The sequence below is a fragment of the Glycine max genome, chromosome 9 (assembly GCF_000004515.6).
Source record: "Glycine max cultivar Williams 82 chromosome 9, Glycine_max_v4.0, whole genome shotgun sequence".
NCBI classification, from domain to species: Eukaryota; Viridiplantae; Streptophyta; class Magnoliopsida; order Fabales; family Fabaceae; genus Glycine; species Glycine max.
Genome location: NC_038245.2, coordinates 43,493,375 through 43,514,109, shown reverse-complemented (window position 1 = coordinate 43,514,109; position 20,735 = coordinate 43,493,375). Strand labels below are relative to the sequence as shown.

The 20,735-nt window shown below is 30.6% G+C and overlaps 2 protein-coding genes and 1 non-coding gene across 5 annotated transcripts; 1 reads left to right on the top strand and 2 right to left on the bottom strand.

The window, feature by feature from the left end:
• Positions 1–1,643: 1,643 nt before the first annotated feature.
• On the bottom strand, positions 1,644–10,220 carry LOC100779843 (serine hydroxymethyltransferase, mitochondrial). Of its 2 annotated transcripts, XM_041005068.1 has the most exons (16): positions 10,208–10,220; positions 7,942–8,041; positions 7,791–7,841; positions 7,556–7,633; positions 7,217–7,338; positions 6,981–7,057; positions 6,581–6,705; positions 6,179–6,271; positions 3,985–4,077; positions 3,659–3,856; positions 3,387–3,491; positions 2,844–2,909; positions 2,645–2,722; positions 2,258–2,369; positions 2,065–2,175; positions 1,644–1,935 (listed from the first exon to the last, which is right to left on the bottom strand). In XM_041005068.1, exons 2-16 carry the CDS (start codon positions 8,035–8,037, stop codon positions 1,787–1,789), a joined length of 1,554 nt encoding a protein of 517 aa, XP_040861002.1. In that variant the 5' UTR covers positions 8,038–8,041; positions 10,208–10,220; the 3' UTR covers positions 1,644–1,786. The 2 variants fall into 2 exon arrangements, with proteins under 2 accessions (XP_040861002.1, XP_003534254.2); XM_003534206.4 differs by lacking the exon at positions 10,208–10,220 and having other exon boundaries at positions 7,942–8,062.
• Positions 10,221–15,319: 5,099 nt separating this feature from the next.
• On the bottom strand, positions 15,320–15,393 carry TRNAN-GUU (transfer RNA asparagine (anticodon GUU)). Its single transcript has one exon. It is a non-coding gene; the product is annotated as a tRNA-Asn (tRNA).
• A 2,958-nt stretch (positions 15,394–18,351) lies between these two features.
• LOC100500471 (uncharacterized) lies at positions 18,352–19,710 on the top strand. Of its 2 annotated transcripts, XM_006586575.4 has the most exons (2): positions 18,352–18,801; positions 19,158–19,710. In XM_006586575.4, exons 1-2 carry the CDS (start codon positions 18,488–18,490, stop codon positions 19,189–19,191), a joined length of 348 nt encoding a protein of 115 aa, XP_006586638.1. In that variant the 5' UTR covers positions 18,352–18,487; the 3' UTR covers positions 19,192–19,710. The 2 variants fall into 2 exon arrangements, with proteins under 2 accessions (XP_006586638.1, NP_001238616.1); NM_001251687.2 differs by lacking the exon at positions 19,158–19,710 and having other exon boundaries at positions 18,504–19,005.
• The last annotated feature ends 1,025 nt before the right edge of the window (positions 19,711–20,735 follow it).

Sequence of the window (20,735 nt, the reverse complement as noted above, 5' to 3'; positions counted from 1 at the left end):
CTACGAAGAATTTACACGATTTAGTAGAAGTTAATTAATTACTCACAAAATGATTAAGATTCTAATATTTATTGAGAAGTGTTTGTATTTACTATCTGTCTATGTCTTAACTAAGATTGTTTTTTAAAAATATTTTTGTTGGAGAAAAAGTAATTATTAAGTAAAATGTTGAGGGATTTTTTTTCTTTTTAGTATCAGATGTAATTTTATTTTACAGAAGTAATTGATAGCATGTTTGAATTTTACATTAGAGTTTAAGAATATAAGTTGAACAAAAGTTGCAAGCAATGAACTTTAAAGAATTCAAATGTAGTAAGGTATTTCACAACTTCTAGATTTGAGTCCTAACTCATCTTTAAGGGAGTTGTAAATGTAATGTCTTTTTTTTTTTAACTCTAGAGGTTTTTCATTGAATTCGGACACCATCTCTTCTCTCTTAAATTTCAATCAGCAGAGAAAATAAGTTTGAGTTTCCCTCGGATCATGATTTAGATTTTTCCAATGTAAACCAAATACGCAATATTCAAATATGCTAAGGGTTGTGACTTGTGAAGATTTTGTTTAACTTTGGCTCGATGTGATGATTCTTCCCTTGTCTTGTTTTGGTTTTGCAACTGGTCATTGAAATGACTAGTTTTTTTCACATTTTGCATTGGGATGACAGTATCACTATAAGGTTGTATATCAAAACTGGTCATTGATCTCGGAATACCTTATGAGGTAAAAGAATTCGAATCAGCGCCGAGCTGAATTTTATGCAGTGAAAGAGGCTGGTTGGACTAATGGGAGAATATCAGCAATTCTTATCATACTGGTTATCACTCCAAATGAAGTAGGGAAAAGTAGTCTTTTAATCCGCAAGTGCAATTGCAACCGCAGCATTAAGTTTTGTATGATTTCTAAAACCATATCTCGACCGTAACTACAACCGCATTAGCCGTATTTATCCGTAATTTTCTGTAGTATCAAATATCATGACATATCAGTAACTGCAATTTTAAACACTCAACCAGCTAGTAGGTATTATAGAAATTTGGTCATTTTAAGCCTTTACTGCATATATTTATGATGTATCTATACATAGATCAAGTTTTTCTAGACTCTGCATATAAAGGCTCCTGGCTAATGCTTTTTTTATGCTATCCTCTTTCATGAATCAGGAAAACTGATCATCTTGAACTGCTTGCCAACAAGACCAGATTACTAGTATCATTTTGTATCTCTATCTTTTTCTATTTTGTAATTTGGAGTTTAGAATGGATACAGATGTATTTTAGGATGCACACAAATGAAATTGAAGTGAAATCTGGTGGACTTTTTCATTGCACTGTTGTGTTCAACTGCCTTGTCTCAAATTAAGATCAATAAATGCCAGAAAAATTAAATAAATAAATTCATGAGAAGAAAATTAGAAGAAACCAGAACACTGCACATCTGGTCTGTGGTATGTCTTGAATTTATTTAATTTGAAAGGAGAATGCTTTTGAGTTTTGTTAAAAGTGCATTTGTCTAATTTGAGGTTAAATGCAGTATGATATGATTTTAACCTTTATGGTTATCAGGTTTCAAAGTCCAAAGCCATTACATTATCAATCACTAGCTTGTCGGATGGTAATAATTTCAAATGATTCGAGGAATTAGGATAAATAAAGGAATCCGGCTATCTTCAATTAGCAATGGAAATTTTTCTTTTATTGTGCTGATCAAGCCAGCTTACTAGCGTAGCTTTTCCGGGAAATGAAACATGATATGATTTGACATAAATGTCTAATGGAAAATTTTCCTCTCATTTGTTGTACTTCATGGTTTCTTTATCAAAACCAATGGTTGGAAATTGTTTTGCGTACTCCTCAACATCATGGCGAAGCTTTGCAATCTCTGACTGAAAGTAAGAAGATGACTGAATTGTGGCCAAGAAGTCCTTCAATTTTGATCCTGATTAAAATAAATTAATCAGCAACTATATATTAGTTTATTCAAGCACTTAGCAACCCTCAGCAACTCAAACCAACAGTGTCCAGATAAAACAAACACAAACTCAAAGGATATTGAAGATTTAGGAACCTTTTGTCTCTGACTTGATCTTCACAGCTAAATTTACAGCTGCATCAAAAAACTCTGCCACCATAACAAAATCCTCCTCAGCAAATCCCCTAGAAGTAAGAGCAGGAGTTCCTGAAATCCACTAGAACTATTAAGATCAAGTAAATGAATAATGACACCAAAATCAAAATATAAAACAACGAAGACCCTATACCCATTCTGATACCACCAGGAACCATAGCGGACACATCTCCTGGAACTGTGTTTTTGTTAGCTGCAATGTGAACTGATTCCAACACCTTCTGAACTCTGGAGCCATCAATACCCTGACAGAGATTTTTGTTTTTTTATAAAAGAACGTTAGTCTCACTTTAATATTACTGTTAGATGAAAATTACAGCTATCTTTTATGAATCCAACATAATGTGTTGTTACTTTTACAAGGATTTACAATTTCTCTTGAAGTAAATCATGACCATGGTTAGTTATCAGTAACTTCAATTCAGCTTTGTGACAATAACAAACAAACAATTAGCGCTGAATGTTATAATTTCGTAACATAGTATATTTGAGGATGCTTGAATGAAAAGTTGTAGTTTACCTTGCTCTTCAGATTCACCAAAAGTAGATGATTCTCAGTTCCACCAGAAACAAGCTCATAGCCCTTCTCACTCAGTGCCTGCATATTTAGTGTTAGAATATAAGGCGTTAGTTTCCTTGATCATTCAAGGAGACCAACCCTTTGTTGTAACAAAATCTATCTTCTGTGACAAGAGGCTGCTAAGTTCTTTCTGAAATACCTGTGCAAATTTTGAGCAATTACGGAGAACCTGCTCTTGGTATGCTCTATAGTTTGGAGTTGTAGCCTGATTCCACACATGGAAAAAAAAAAAAAAAACAGGACATTATCACTTGGTGAATATGCATTACATTCCATACATTTCCTTAATATTCAATTGGTATCACTCAAAAACCATGCCACTCCTCAGTCAAACACTTTTACTAAGCTCAAATAAAATGAATAAGACTTAAGTTTGTTTTTAGTACTTCAACTTTTTCATATTCCAAATTTTGGTCCATTAATTTTTCATCAACATTTTTAGTACCTCAATTTTTTTTCCTATTTTTATTGCTCAAGATTAAGGGCTTTGCCCATTTTTAGTCCCTCATTTTTATATTTTTGTAGGGACTAAAAATGATTAATTTTTTAAGGACTAAAAATGTTGACAGAAAAATAATGGAGGACTAAAAATTAACTAATAAATCTTGAAGGACTAAAAATTAGAATCTAAAAAAATTGAGGGACTAAAAAAACAAGTGTAAAATAAGATAATCATATGTACCTGCTTCAATGCAACAGCTAAACCAGTAATAGAGTGGAAGTGAGGACCACTTTGCAGTCCAGGAAACACAGCTCTATTGATTTTGTCTTCATAGTCATACATCACCTTCAAATAAGTTAGAAAAATTAGGGTTGCTGTTTGGCTCATGCCATGAATTTACATAAATTTTTGAAGACTAGAACAACATGCCAAAATCATGAAAACAGAACTTGATAGATAGTATAAAAGCCAAAAGTATGCCAAAATGTCAAATAAAATTTGTTCAGGAATACCTCTTCTCCTTTTTCGTTAATTTCTTTTACCCCCTTCCTGAAGAAGATCATAGCTCCGCGAGGGCCACGGAGTGATTTGTGAGTTGTGGTAGTCACTACATCTGCATAATCAAAAGGTGAAGGGATAACACCAGCTGCAACTAATCCACTGATGTGTGCCATATCTGCCAACAGCACAGCTTTCTGTTTATCACACACCTGTAACATGCTTCACAAGTTCAACCTTTGGTGTTCCAAATAACCATTCAAATTTAAAACCACAAATTCCAAGACAATTTAATATTTATCTATATTTAAAAAATCATTTTGTATAATCAACAAGTTACCTTGCGAATGCGTGCATAATCATACAGACGTGCATAAGCAGTAGCTCCAGCAACTATTAATTTTGGCCTGAAGAGTTTCGCCGTACTCTCCAACTGCATTTCAAAGTTGTTCACGTCATAAAAACATACACAAGAGTGGTACACAATAATATATTTCTGATCTTAAGGAGCAAGAACAGAATACAGTGCTGCCAAATTGATAATTGGATCACTTGTGGCTACTGGCTAATTGAGTTTGAAGAAATTTAATAACTGAGTAAATTGTAATGGAGAGAAACAAGCTCTCTTAAATGAACTCAAAAACGTTAAAAAATGAGGACAGAGATCAAGTTTACAAAATTGCCTACTAGTTTGTGCAGAGTGACAAATCTTTTATTATCATTTTTCCACGACCAGATTAAATTATTATCTTTCATTTCTAAGTTCTAACCTTTAAGCTCCAAGGAAGCTCATTAAACTAAAACATCTTTCATATCTTGTAATGGAGCCATTCTTCACGTAAATAAAATGAAATATCATTTAAGTTGGTTCTAATTAGCCTTTGTGACAACTTGATTTGAGATCTTCAGACTATCAGATATCAGTTTTTGATAATTATGACCTGCTTGAACCATGGAACTGTTGAGCTCTTCAATCTGTATGTATGCCGCATGTAACTGAACTCACCACATGTATATCATGTAAGTATCTTACTCCTAAGAGCCAGTTTTCAGTGGACACTTTTTTTGAAAAAACAAAATCAGCAAATACTTCATTATATATATAAAACATAATGGTACCAGAGGTACTCAATAACAAATAACACAGCCAATATCCAGCTAGAAGCTCGGTTGGCCTATATTAACACCGCAACTAGTATAAATATAAGCTAACCAATAAAAAAATGGCTTAATTTCTCTAAATGAGAATGATGCCTTACGAACAGTGATCTGTGACGGTTAATACAGCCACCACATTTATTTTTATTTTTAAATTAAAAATATAATTTAAAAATAAAAAACTTCGTACCCATTTTCCGAAGGCTTTTCGTTATGCGAAGGTATGGGGGAGGGATGTTGTACACAGCCAGGACTCGCCCTCTATAATTTAAAAATAATATAAATATAAAAAGTGGAACCACTACTATAAGATAAAAAAAAATGCTTAATTACACTTTTTTATCTTTAGTCATAAAAACTCTTTTTTTAGTTCTTGTACTTTAAAACATCACATTCTGATTTTTATAATTGCAATTTTTTTACCATTTCAGTCTTTGCAGTCTAAAAATGCTTAATGTCTTTCTTAGGGCTGTTAAAAAACGTGAGCTATTTTGAATAAAAAACAGAAGTGAACTGTTCTTTAGTTTAGCTCCTTGTAAATCAAACTGAACGGTAACTTATGTGATTGAAAAATGTGAAGTTCAGTTGATTTTTTAAAACCTCTACAAACTGAAACTGGCGGTGAAATTGGAGAAGCAACTGGGATTTCTTCTACTTGATTACTTGCTGCGCATTCGCCATCCGTACACGTGTAAACACCATTTTTTGAATTTTTCTTCCTCCATATCAAAATATTCTCAGTATCAGCATTCACTTGAGAGAGAGAATTGTTCAGTGCCTCAAAATAGCTATTGTGGGCTGTTCGTACATGGTTTCAATGTTATTCATAAGAATGGACAAGGTGTTTTGGATGTAATAATGGCTTCGCTGTTATACGATCATAAGAATTTTCTTCCACCAATACAGGATTCTAAACTTTGTTTTTTGAATCAACCTCCGTTTACTGTCTCTACCTTTGATACCCCTGGGTTAAGGTTTAGGTTGTGCACAAAAAAACCGCCACTTTTTTTGTTAGAAGCAGCAAGACACAATATTATTTTTAATTATTTTAGTTTTTAAAATTATATTTATTTCATTATATTTTTTAACTCAAAAGTATTAATAAAATTAACAGAGCCTGTCCAATTTTAAAAAAATAAAGAGAACAAATTAAATGTTAAGCCTAAAAGAACTAATCAAGAAATGAGGATTATTGCCAAAGGATATATTATATATGTTATTTGATATCTACAGAGAAAGTGACGTGATGTGACAAGAAAAAAAAAGAAAAAAAGAAAAAATAATGATAGGGTGTTTAAAAAAAATGAAAACATTCAAATATCATGTCTTATTATCAAAAGGATCAGGACCATGGTAAAACTAAAAGGATACATAACCTGATCATAGTCAATGTGTCCCGTGTTTTCGTTCAGTCTATATGGCATTGTCTCAAAAAATAAGGAGACTGCAGATACCTTATTGGTGTCAGTCTGCATTGTGAAAATAGTAACTATATATTAATTTTTCATCATCAGGATAGTGAAATGGAAGACAATAAAATAATGAAGAGAGAACAAGAATAAACAAAGAAATAATGATAGAAGGCATTATAAATGTCTGTAAATTATAAGAAGTTTTGAGTGATATATATATATATATATATATACTGTCAATTGCTTAAACAGAACAGTTATAAATGAAAATATTATCAGAATATTGATATCAAATTTCCAATAAACTACACGTATAGATTTCTTTATAACAGGAAATGAATGATTGAAGTTGATACTTGATAATACCTGGTATCCATGAGAAAGATGCCCTCCATGTGGTAGATCAAGTCCCATGATTCTATCATGAGGTTTTAGCAATGCAGTGTAAACTTGAAAATTGGCAGAAGAACCAGACAGAGGCTGCACGTTCACTGCAAATTAGGGGTAAAAAAGACAAATGAGGAAACATGCAATGTAATATATATTTTTAAAAATTAATATACTCAACCTTAGAAAAGCTAATGATGTCATGTCCATTTCTAATTCAGAGTTGAGTGAAAAAGAGATATGACTCAAGTTGAAATGAAGCACAAACACAAGAAATGTGTATACTTGTATGCTTAGGACAAATCAACTACCATGTATACTTGCATACAAGGGGAAAAAAGTTTAGTCTAACCAAAATTAAAATGATATTCTTTTTTACCTCCCCATTTAGCCGGATCCAACCGAAATGCTTCCAAGGCACGTTTTTGACATAGTGTTTCTGCCATGTCAATATACCTGAAATAATAAATAAAGATCCACAATCTTTGAATACCGACACCCAATTATACTATTCAAAATGTCAACACTATATATATGTCTGTATTTATTGGCTTCAAATTCCACAAAATATCATGAAAAGCGCACACACAAAGTGAAAGTGAAAGTTTGACATACTCATTTCCCCCATAATATCTTGCACCGGGATATCCTTCATTCCGAGTGTTAGTAATGATAGAGCCAATAGCTTGCATTACAGAGACAGAAGTGAAATTCTCGGAGGGTATCAGTTCCAGTCCCTTCACCAAAAGAAAATCAACTAAATCCACTATAACATGAACTGCAAAGTTTTAACAAAATTCACCCGGCCCACAACAACGTACTATGCCAAATATTTCAACATAGAAACTAAAAATTAAAAATAGGTGAAGTCTTTCATTTTCTTTCTTGAAGTTCATTATGCCAGTAATTATGCAAGCAAATGACGTAAACACGACGCTGGAAAGTTATGTATACCTTCCATTGTCTAGCTTTTTCAAGCTCAATTATATCAGCAATCTCAGGATCAACAACCTCAAGTGGAGCATTCAATTCCTTTGGCCACAGCAAAAGGCAACATTCTCAATCGAAAACATCATGAATTACAAGTGCATTGGAATAAGCTCAATGTTACATGTGTCAAATCCAAAAGTCTATTGCATGAAACATGAATTATAAATGATGATATCATTTATAATCAGCTTATATATACCGTATCACAGCTTTTCTCATTGTCGTACGCAGCTTCAGCAGGCAAAGAGGACTATGTTAAAACAAGAAAACCCCTGGTTACGATAAGGTTCAAAAATATCACTAGGATTTGGTCTGATTTGATTTGAATTGAAGAGGGAGGACGTAAGTACCTTGTAGTAAACTGAGCCAGCATTGAAGAGAGGACGTAAAGGCTTGTTGAAGGAAGATGAAAGCCTGCCAAGTGCCATTGCCATTGCCATTGCCATGTTACTATGTTAGAGACAGACAGTATTTTATATGTGAGTTTGCAAGTTTCTTCAGTTTTAGTTTTTGTCATTTTGTTTCTGTCTCATGCATTTGTTTGGCGGATAGTAATGATCCACTCCATACGAACAACAATAATTATTCAAAATTTCTGTGAATGTCATTCTGTTAAAATAGTGTAATTTGTAAAATGGAGTTTTTTAAGAAACTGCATGTCTGCATGTATTGTTTACAGGAATGGGATGCAATTCTTTCGTAAAAATTATTATAGATGACGAAACTTTTTTTTAATGCGATTATATTGCGCTAATTTTCAGTTTCTAATTGTATTTTCTAAATCATTTTTTTAATAAGATCCTATAAAGAAAATTGGTGAGCACTGAGCAGATGTTTGTGTTTGTGCACGCACATCGTTTTGAGTGGAAATATTGAACCTGATTCTACCATATCAATACAATACATTATACTTAATTTGTCGATATATAAAAAAATAACAATACAATATTGTCAGAGAACATTACTAAAACAGGCCAACATTATTTCTTGGCCACAAAGTGGCCCTGTCAACACACTACGTTTCTTCTCTCAAATTAATAAATGAAGAGAGCTGAACAATTATTTGATTATTGAAAATTATGTGTGTGTTTGTAAAGCTGTTTCCCTATCCGTTACACGCGTTTCAAGACATCAACACAGAAGCGACAACTTGTTGTTTGCTTTTAAGAAAATGCTGGTTACGTTTGGAAAAAGCATAAACCAAACACATTGTATATATTTCTTTTACAAGTATATGGTAACTATGGTAATGATCATGAGACAAAAAATATTTTTTTTACACCAAAGATTATATTTTTAAACAATTGAAAATCCGTTTTGTGTCCTTTTTTAAGAAAAATTATTTGATTTAATTAGTCAACCAGCTGTTTTTTCTACAGCATTAGTCAACCTGTTTAAGAAAACTAAAACTAATGTTTCTGAAAACCAGAAGTCCGAGTATACCCATACTACACACGAACCCCATATCACTTTTGTTCGGATTCATTAGATGGGGCGAATACATGCACTAATTCTTGTGATGAGTAATCACTTTTAATTAAACTACATAAAATCAGATAACATCTGTATGTCATGGTTCCTCAATTAAATGTCGACAAATAATTGTTGCTTAAATTTTAGATAATGTCATTCAATAATTTAATTCATTTAAAAAGCAAAAACTATAGAAAAGCCGACAAATAAGTTTTTTAGTCTAAAATATGCTAAGAAGATGAAGATGACATGTGACAAATGAGGACTAGGTGAAAAAGATTGTTTTATATATAATATTGATAGCAGTAAAATTTAGGTTAAATTGATAGTCAAATCAGATAAGAATGGTTAAATTTTTTTACTTTATAGTTTGTTTTCAAGAGAATAATGAGGATTTTAATAATATTTTAATTCTTGACCAACAAAATTTAAAAAAAGAAAAATTATAAATGCTTTAGAGATAAATTGATGCAAAAATTTAAAGAAAAATCTTACAGGATAAGTTGAAGCAAGAGCCATCTCCCTTAGCGCACAAATCATGCACAACGCAACACCTTGCTGTTCGCGCTAAGCACATTATCATTGCCCTTCTCGTTAAGTGTAACTGTCGTGCTTATCGCGGGGTCGAGTAAATTTTAAACTAACTAAGGTATATAAAAGGAGGAGCAAACTAAGGAGAAAGACACACCGAGATTCAAAACTCTCTATTGAAAGCATCTCAAATAAGAGAAACCCTCTATATAATCATTTCTTCTCTCCTTCTCCATCCCTCTTCTTCTTCCAACTCCTTCAATCCCTAAAGTGTAAAGCCTCTCGTGACAATGAAAAGCTAAATCTCTCATTGTTGGGAGCCTAACGGTCAAACCCTTGTGAAGTAATTCTTTCCTATTTTCTATTTAATCCAATTTCACTTTTTATTAGTCCTTTATATGCTTATTGTTATTGATTGTAGTATGATAACTCATACTCATGCATATGTTTAGGATTTAGGCATTGAAAAATGTTATTTTTTAAAGAATTATTTATTTTCTAAAGATTGTGGATAAAAATTAAGATAATTTTAGATAAAGAAAAATTATTAACATTACATCACAAATAAAATTTGATATGTTAGACCTCAACACATTCGACTTGGAGAAATACCTTTGATAGGAAGGAAGACCTACAAAATAAAAGATTCTGACCTTCAAGTAAGAATATATATCAGGAAAGAAAAACAAGTATATGCTTAGTAAGACTTGTATAAGCAAAAGAGAGAAGGAGATACATGTTTGTTGCCATGTGTGAGTGTGTGAGCAAGTAGTGTAGAGAAATTTGATGAAACTTGTATTTATATTAGTTGTGGAAGGGTGTTGGTCCTTGTTTGTAAGGGCTGTTGTAGCCTTGTAGATAATTCTCGCCTTATAGATAATGGTCGAAAACTTGGAGATAATGTTAAAGATAAATATTTGCTTACAAGTGAAAGGTAGAAGATAACGTGTCTTTATAAATAATTTAATTTTTGTCAATAGAAAAGATATTTAAATACATTTAAATATTAGTTAGGTTAGAGATAATCTCTTTTTTGGGAGGCCCGAGTTATGTGATCGCACTCTTATAGTAAGACTAACATGAAGGATGGACATGTATCTCTAGGTGTCATGTAGGTTTATGAGTTTTGGACACAATACCAATCAAAATATTAACACGCTTAAAACTAAAAATTGACACAAATAAAAAAAATAAAATGATTAATTAAACCATAGTTGATATTTACATTGGTCAATCACTCAATACCAGTTTTAAAGCCTGTCTAACCGATGCTAGATTAACAATTATTTGGATGATAACTAAGAGGGAAAGGAATCCAGCAACATGTGAAACAAGGCAAGGTATAAGCTACTAAACGACACCAAAACCAAGGAAGAAGGTGCTGAAGTATTTTCAGGCTAACGACACCATCCTCTGCTTCATCTTTTCACCACTTGGTACGGAGACACGATGTGTTTCCAGGTCCCAATATCACATCCCCCATTTCTTGTGATTCGTTGCTCTTTTTGCCATGCTTTAAAAAATATCTTTAAATAACAATTTCGTTTCTAAAAATTAAGGTTTATTTATTTTAGTCTTTTAAAGTTTTTTTTTTAATTTATTCCTGACAAAAGTTTTTGTGTGAAACTACTGTGTGATTATCACTCCTGATAATAAGTAATGATGTATATAACGGATCTCTATGTCTTTATGGTTGTAATCGGTTTGACTGACACAATTAAAAGATGAACCATAAAAATGAGTGGTTGAGTTTGATATAAGAGAATAAAGTTATAAATTTCAAATAGATGATCATAGCTTAAAATTTGTTTCTTTCCTTAAAATTGATTTTTTAAACCAAAAAAAAATTGTGACGCAAATTATTTCTCACATATTTCTCTTAAATCAAATAACACAACATATTATTTTTTTTCTATTTTATTTTTCTTTTTTCAAATGATCTCTCTTCTATTTTCATCAATCTTATTTCTCACCTATAAACCCAACATATCCTATGTCCTTTGTAATCTTACTCTTTTTATTTTTATTGACAAAATGTTCCTGTAATCTTAATTATGCTGAGAAGATTTCCACGTGTTCCTTTTAATGTTTCATTATTATTTAACAAATGAAAATAAAAAAAATTAATTAAAAAAGAAATAAAGGGGTCTAAATGGTGGGTCGCGCCGTTTTCATTTCGTCTTTGATTTTATCGTCATTTCTTAAGATTTCCTAAGATTATTTCATCACTTTCCTAATATTTCCTAATTTTACATCATTTAAATCATCTTTGAGTTAATATTTTAAAGCAATCAAATTTGACTTTGTCATTTGATGAGAAGATTATCCAAAATGACGTATCAATTTCTTATTTATTAGAACATATAAAATTGTGTTGATGGTAGAAATAGATCATGGATTTAAACCACTCGCTAATAAAAATTAATGTATTAATAATTGATATTTAGTGACAAAAAATATTATTATTTTATTTCTTATAATAGTAGTATGCATAATTCCGATCTGAAGATGGAGAGATTTTGAATATTAATTATTTTTTTATAAATAATTAAAAATAAAATATTGCATCAAGTGGACTCTTTGTGCCTATGTGGGAGGGGTTTTGGGCTTGTGATGTAATGATTTTTTATGTTCTTGTAAGTTTTGATCAATTTGGCACATCTTGGCAATTGTTTTTTATTTAATCAGCCAATAAAGATTTTATTAAATGGTACAGGTTGTACCTGAACAGAGAGTGTAAAATATTTAAATATATCACTTAAGAGAGATTTGATTGAGTGAAAGAGAATAAAAAAAATATTTTTTTTAAAAACTAAAGTAAAAAAAAAAAAGGAATGGAAATCACATTAAATAGTGAAAAAATCTTCTCATTTCTCACTTGTTTGAACACAACCAAATCATTGCTTAAGCTTGTCCCACCAACCCAATAACATTCTGGATTTTGGCAATTGTTTCCTGCATCCTAATTCGAAATGTAATTTACATTCTGGATTATATTTTAGAAAGACTAATTTGTAATGTAAAATTAAATTTTGAATTAAGCTTTTTCGGAAGGTTAAAAGGGTACTTGAAACAATTGTCCCACATCTTGTGTTAAGTGGGTTCTTATATTAATAAATTTATTTTGTTTAAAAATTTTAAATGAATATATTGTTGTAATTAAGAGTTCATAAACAAACAGAAAATTTAAGTTTTAAGAAAATTGAAATATAAAATAGATTTAAATTATAAGATTTGGAAATTTTATTTAACTATATTATTTACTCAATTAGTATTTTTATTTAAAATCTTAGGAAAATTTTAGTTTTTTAATGAAAATTTAAAATAATTAATGTTTTAATTTTCTAAAGTAAATAATTTGAAAACATTTTTTTGGTACATCATTTGAAAACAAATATTAAGATATCACAACAAATAAAACATAATATAAACTAAACTAAAATATGTGAGAATTAATGAAATAATCAGCACTGAAATAAGTGAAAATAATAATATTTTAGATTGAGATGAGATTCAAAGGAGCACAAGTTGTGCTATTGGGTTGGGAGTACAAACTTTGATCTATGAAATAATATAATCCCTCTAATATAAAAACATACATTTTTTTTAATTCAGATGAGCACAAGTTTTTGTTTTGAGAAGGGTGAAAGGAGAAAGAAAAGAAAGAGAGATTACAAGTTTGAATTCTTTAAATATTATTTATAATAAAATTAATATTTATTGATAAAAAAATAAATTATTCTTATGTAATGATTATATATTGTTTGCACATGTAGGAAAAAGAAAAATATAAAATCAAATTACTCGTAGTTTTTTTAGTCCACATTATTTATATTTTTATAATTCGTACCTACCTTTATAATGCATATATGAGAAGATAAATGCATATCATTTACATTTTTATAATTCGTACCTATCTTTATAATGCATATATGAGAAGATACATGCTTGCATTGGTCCCCTACTCTGTTATCTATGAGTCTAAACACCCTACTGTGTTATCTATGAATCTAAACAAAAAAACCAGGTCCAATACAAATTAATATTCCCACACCATTAACATGAAGTTGTACTTCCACATGAAGACACAACTTCATGAGCATCTATGAATCACAACCAAAAAAAACTCAGATTTCGATAGAAACTTTCCCTGTATACACAGTTAGTGTCCTCAAAGTGGAACGCAAGAAGTCCCCACAGACAGATACAACAGTAGGTGTACCAAACTGTGGTTTGTTGTGGAGCTTGAATTGTACCAAAATGATGATCGATCACATGCCCCATTCTTGTGATTTCTTTTGTCTCTTTGAATTCGTTTAAATTTTTTACCCATACTTTTTATCGAATGTTTCTGTTACTGAATGGTTTAGAAAGAAATTATTTTCCTCGGAATTGATTGCCTCATATTGAAAAGCTTTGATTTACCCTTTGTCAATGACACCAAGTTGTATTTCTAATTTGTACATATGATGCAATATAGGTACTGGTAACTTTTATTGGGAGCATAACTAAAAAAGCCAAGTAGTAAAACTATTATCTATCTTTATTCGCAGTTGTTTTTGTAAGTAAAACTACTCCTATCTGTCTCTTACCCTTAAAAAATAAAAGTAACTAAGAAACATAATATAAAAATTTGAGAAAATAGTTTATATGTTGGCCGTATAAAGAGTTATGTTATCATCTGATTCAATTAGAATTTGACTTAAATGATAGTTTATTGACTTTGCTTAAAAATTATTCTTATGTAATGGAGATATAAAATTAGCTTACTGGTTAGAGAATAATGAAAAAAGAAGAAAAAAAAGAAAAGTCATAAATTTAGATTGTAGCTCTATCGATATTTCTAATAAAATTAACAAACTAACCCTTTCCTTTAAAAAAATAATTCCTATATAATAATTATCATCGCTTGCACATGTAGGAAAAACAAAAATATAAAACAAATATGACGGCCACCTAACAATTTTTCTGTTTTCTTTTCACCACGTGTTTTCTTTTACATTATAAATTTTTTAGAATTTTATTGAAACAGATACGCATGATTGAAATGGTTAAATTTTATAATAAATATTTAATATTTAATTAATTAATAGTGTAAAAATATATATTTAAAATATAAAAAAAGATTGAACGCATATTATAACAATTTTTCTGTTTTCTTTTCACCACGTGTTTTCTTGTACATTATAATTTTTTTAGAACTTTATTAAAACAGATACGCATGATTGAAAAATAGATAAATTTTATAATAAATATTTAATATTTAATTAATAGTTTAAAAATATATATTTAAAATATAAAAAAATTGAACGCATATTATAAAAAAAATCTTATAACATTTTTATGATACATTCTTATTGTTACATTACTCATTTTAGTTATTTTTTATCCTCTTCCCATCTCTTTTTAATTTGTAGAAAAATTAATGTATAACTATAATTTTTTATTTAAAAAAAATTCGAAATCCGTTTTATGTCTTTCTTTAATTATTTGATTTAATTAGTCAGCCTGTTTGAGAAAACTAAAATTAGAATTCGAACTTTGATCATGTTCGAGCGAAGAGTGGGAGTGGAAATAGTAACTATCAAATAGAAAGAAAAAAATTCGAACATAGCCCATTCAAGTTGGGCTAAACCCATGAACAGAGGTATGCGCCTACATGGGCCTTTACCCGGGAAAATGCTTTTATAGCACAAAATAGAGACAAATATTATAAAAATAATACGCTAGAAGGAGGGCTTGAACCTCCGACCTTGTGGTTAACAGCCACACGCTCTAACCAACTGAGCTATTCCAGCTTACAATTCAAAGTGTCTACTTTTAGTTAGAGAAAAGATACTTCATACATAAACATAGAAAATCCTAGCTACTTTTTCCCTTCTTGATCTCCATGTAATATTTATTGGACACAGCAAATCTTTGTCTAATTGGATTCATCCAATTGCAGCTAAATAAATTTTCCTTTATTCTTCTTTTTTGGGGTCTGAATTTGTCTTCGTTCTCTGTCAGTTAAGAAAAAAAATACAATTTTATACAAATTTGCAAAATGTTTTATGGTTCATCTACTAAAGAAAAAAAAAGAACCCTCCTTTTTTTTCTGCTGTAAAAAGATACTTATAAACATATCTTAGTACAAGTATTAAAATTCATGACTTTAAATACTAAATATTTAACTTAGAAAGCTCATCATGAACCAGATTTATAGTTCACTAATTAGCTTACTTGGTAATCCTCATAAACCTTGGAGGCATGTGATAAAGAAAGTCATCATAATTGATATGTGCTGTAGCCTGTGCTTGGGTCCCTCATGTACAACTCACATCATAACCATCTCTTACATACACAATATATATAGCTAGGCATATAAAATTTTCAAATTCGTGATGATAAGTATATTCTGGGTCATATGCTTAATCGATTTTGATTATTATCACTATTCATGTTACAGGGTAAGCACACTTGATAGCCATTTATGGTTACGGATGTAGTGATCAAGCAATGCCTACAGTAAAATTTTCACCAACACACAGGAGCCAAGCCAGTGAATTAATGAAAAAGAATGTTTGATAAATCACATTAGATTTTTTAAAAAAAATTATTTAAAATAATGAAAAACCAGATACAATGCTTTCAATTTTATTTCATTTAAAACGTCCTTTCAATATAGAGGATATATAATGCAATGATCATTTATTTATTCTCTTACATTCCACTATATTAAAATATGTAAATAATAAAATGATAATTTTGCTTGATTGCGACTCATTTAATTTAACAACTTATGAATGGCCACTGGAAACAAACAAGGCTAGGGGATAGGGATTTATCATTCACTAGGTGGGTGCATGTGGGCTCACAATCTTTCTGTTCCCATCTTCTGCTCCACAATCAACATGTGCACTAGATTCTTAGCCCCCAGATAAGCCTTGCATATGCTTGTCTACGTTGGTCATGACAAGAAGTCGTCCACACATAAATTCAAATTTAAAGCATCGAGGCTAGAAATGCTCATTTTCCACACTTACTAGCTAGTTCACGAACCACTAAAATCGGTAATTTAGTGTTTACGATGACAAGGGGCTTGAGTAATTTTGTTTTATTTAGAGCACATGTATTTTGTATAAGATCACACGATAAAATTCTCTTTTTAAAAGTATTTAATATAATTATATATTTTAAATTTAAATTTTAGATGTCTGATTAAGTTAAAATAATTACACACTAGTTAATCTTTGATGAATTTGAGTGATTTAAATGAGTAGTGTAGAAATCTAAAATTATGTAACACTATTGTATAAATAAAATAAAATAACAATTCGATTAATACAAATAATATCATTAATTTAAGATTTCATCCATCATTTGATTCTATACTTAATTAGTTAACTCTTCGATTTAGTCACTGTACGTGGTTAGTTTTCGTCGGTGTAAAACTGCTAAAAAAATGGATACATACAAAGTTGACATAAGTATAGCCGTATAGGTATCAAATAATTAATTAAATCTTAGTTCATATTTACATTGGTCAATCACTGATCCAAGTGAGTCAATTATAGTTTTAAAGGCTGTCTAACTGATGCAAGATAAACAAATGTTTGGATGAGAACTAAGATGTGAAAGGAATCCAGCAACAGGTGAAACAAGGAAAGCTAGCAAGAAATGGCACCAAAACCAAGGAAAGTGCTGAATATTTTTTTTAGCTAACGACACTATCCTCTGCTTCATCACCACTTGGTGAATTAGACCCCACACACAAATACAGCGGTAGGTGAGGCTTGTGGAGCTGTGTTTGTACCAAAAATTTCACATGCCCCCATTCTTATGGTTTGTTACTCTTTTAGATTTTGTCACCATTTATTTATTTTTTTACCCTCTATTTGACATAATGTTTTTTTCTTGAATGTTTCCGTTAGTGAATGGCTTAGAAAGAAATTATTCCACGGAATTGCTTGGCTCATATTGTGTCTTTTTCCTTTCCCTTTTTACTCTAATAGTCCAGGCCAGTCAGAAAGGGCTGGTGCATGTCCTCCTCATCAATCCCATTTTGTCTAACATTGATTCGATATTGAAAGGCTTTGGTTTATCCTTTGTGATCACATGAAGTTCTATTTCTAAATTCTAATTTGTATAATGCAATATCTGTCGACCCCAAAATATATTTCCAACACTAATAACTTTATTGGGAGCAACTAAAAGTACCGAGAAGTAAAACTCAAAGGTTTTAAATTGCAATTACAGATTCATCACAATTCTTGATATGGCGAGAAATTGCAAATAAATGTGACGGATGCAATTTTGTATCAGTTGAAGAGTCCTCAAAAACCTTGACATTGCAGTCAGATTTTAAAATCTTGGTAAAACTAATGTCCATTTAGTGGCAGTTGTCTTTTTCAGTAAAACTAATTTATCTGTCGCTTGGTCTAAAAAAATAACAAACTAAGAAATATAGTATTATAAGTTTAATAACTATGTTTCTTTTTGTCAAACTAATAATTGATAATAGTATGATGGTTTTGCTAATAATAATTCAATTCAATTGATTTTCAGATTTGCCTCTATACCTTACACCGATTGTTCTTTTGTCACATACAGATGTCTATTTATTCTCTGATCCATTTTGTTAACTCCAATTAATCACCTGAATAGGACAAACTAACAGGTAATATAATCAATGAACAAATAAAATTAATTAATACACATTTAACAAAGCTTAGAAGTAATGAACTCTGAATGATAATTACCCTTTTACAGCATATGGTACTATTTACAAATGGTAACAGCCTAACAGGCACTATAGGCTCCTCAAACCAACTCATAGCCAAAGAAAAAAATTGAGAAGATAAAGAAGCATCAAGCGCGCGCACACACACCCGTCTCAAAAAGAAGAACAACATGTCAAACTCCACATGTACAGAAATGGAAAAGGATCACACAATGACAGCACAACGATCCTCTTACATCGCCGGCTGCATTATCTCCCCTTCGTGCTTGCCAATCCACAAGGAGTACGAGTACTCGCGAATCTATTACAGCCCCAGAAAGAGGGTGAGAAGGTGGAGGAACATCCTCAGAAGGTTCATGAGGGAGAGCAAGACCTTGTGTAGATCCAAGCCTATGTCCTTTCAATATGACCCTGTTAGCTACTCCCAGAACTTTGATGAGGGTTGCCATCTTGATGAACCTAGGCCAGGCTTGCAAGATGTTAGGTGGGATTCACATCATTGATTTTTTGTAACTGTGGTTATTACATGTTTAGGCTTGAATGTAAGAAGGACAATGAAATGGCCTTTTGTTTTTGACACATGGCAGGTTTTAGTTACTGCATGGTACAAACAAATTAATCCTTCTTCTAGTTTGTATATGGTGTATCTTATTCATATTTTGTCATAATACAAAAGTTCTATTCATTGAAAATTAATGGGTTTTTTGTATGTGTGTATATATATATATATATGGTGGATCTACCAGTAGTACTAGTAGTGATATAGTAATATGTCATTTATATTAGTTGCTTTACTGTGCAATCTTTTGATTGCTGCAATTCTGTTTTTGTTATTTGTAGTGCTGCTGTGTTCCATTGGTTGGATTCTCAATAGAAAAACATGAAGCAGTACTTGGTTACCTAAGATTTTATCACGTAATGCACTTCCTAGTCAGTGATGAACTAGAGCATGCCTAGTCTGGCTCATAATTAAGTAAGAACCCCCCCCCCCCCCCCCCCCCCTTCATATTTTTCTGGGTGAGAAAAAAGAATATGCTCTACAATTGAATTTTGTTTGGATTATAAAGGCAGAAGAATGCAGATTCTGGGGGTGTGCAGTTAATGCATTTCTAGCAGAGAAAGTCTCGGGAATATGATGTATGGTTGATATATTTATGACTTGTAAAAGTCACTGCACCATTAACGGGGTATATATCCTTAATTTATGTACATGTACAAAAAAAAGAACATGTTAGTGGTATCTGGAATTATTGTGTACAGAAACCTGAAACCTGCATTTTATTTCTCATTTTTTTTTTAAAGTTTTGGGAAGCATAGTTACACTTCTACTTGTTGACTCGTTCTTATTATTCTACTGCATAAAGGGACAATTATTCCGTGGAATCAGACGCTGATATGAAATTAGAATCCGATATGAAAGTACAAAGAAATCGTGCTTGCATTATGCAAGAAAAAAATGAAAAATGAAAGATAAGAAGAAGAATAGAACAGCACTACTAGAAAAAGTGTGTTCTACCACAAAATGATAAGGTTCCTCGTCTTAGTAAGTAAGGCCGCGACCACCTACTTTTTTTTTTTTCTTTTTCTGTTTTAATTTCTTTTCACCACGTGCTCTCTTTAAATTATATTTTTGTAGAATTTTGTTAAAATATATACAGATAAATATCCTATTTAGTCCCTTAATTAGTGTTATTAGACTTGATGAAAACAAAGATACTGACATAGAGAGTAGAAATAAAAATATTCAATGCATACTTATAGAGATAACAATACTAAGTTCGGAAGCAACCTATAAAAGTTTGAGGTTTATATATATTTTTGGTTTATATAATTTAACATTTTTTTAATTTTCATTCCTAAAAAAAAATTGTTTTAATTTTTATAAAATGTATTTATTTTATTTTTTGTCATTAAAGTGTTTTAGATAATATTTTTTTTTCACTTTTAAAGTATTTTTTACCATTTAAAGTGTCATCTAAAGCACTTCAAGAATAGAAAACAAAACAAACATATTTTGGATGGAGTAAAACAAAAAAAAAATCAGGAACGAAAATGAAAAAACAGGACAAAAATTATTTAAACCAAAGCTTGAGAAAAATATTGTGAAAATCTAAGGAGAAATTGAGAATTACTCAGTAGGTCATGAAGTATTAAAAAAAATTAATTGGGTCCTTAAACTTTTTTTTTTCAATTGGATCCCTAAATTTGTTTTTTTTAATCTTATTAATTTTCCTTAACAAAATTTTAAAAAAATTTGTTTTGTTTTTTTCAATTGACCCAATTAAAAATAAATATAAGTTTAAGAACCTAATTAAAAAAATAGTTGAAAGGCCTATTAAAAATTATCAAATAATTCAAACATTTAGATTAATTTAGTTAACCTTGAAATAACTAAAGAAATTTCGGAGCTCTAATTTG

Coding starts and splice junctions, on each gene's coding strand:
- LOC100779843 (XM_041005068.1), bottom strand. CDS start 8,037: ATGGCAATGGCAATGGCAATGGCACTTGGCAGGCTTTCATCTTCCTTC. Junction 7,058..7,216: donor AGATATTATGGGGGAAATGA/GTATGTCAAACT, acceptor TTATTATTTCAG/GTATATTGACATGGCAGAAA. Junction 6,272..6,580: donor ATCTTTCTCATGGATACCAG/GTATTATCAAGT, acceptor TTCACAATGCAG/ACTGACACCAATAAGGTATC.
- LOC100500471 (XM_006586575.4), top strand. CDS start 18,488: ATGTCAAACTCCACATGTACAGAAATGGAAAAGGATCACACAATGACA. Junction 18,802..19,157: donor CCAGGCTTGCAAGATGTTAG/GTGGGATTCACA, acceptor TGTTATTTGTAG/TGCTGCTGTGTTCCATTGGT.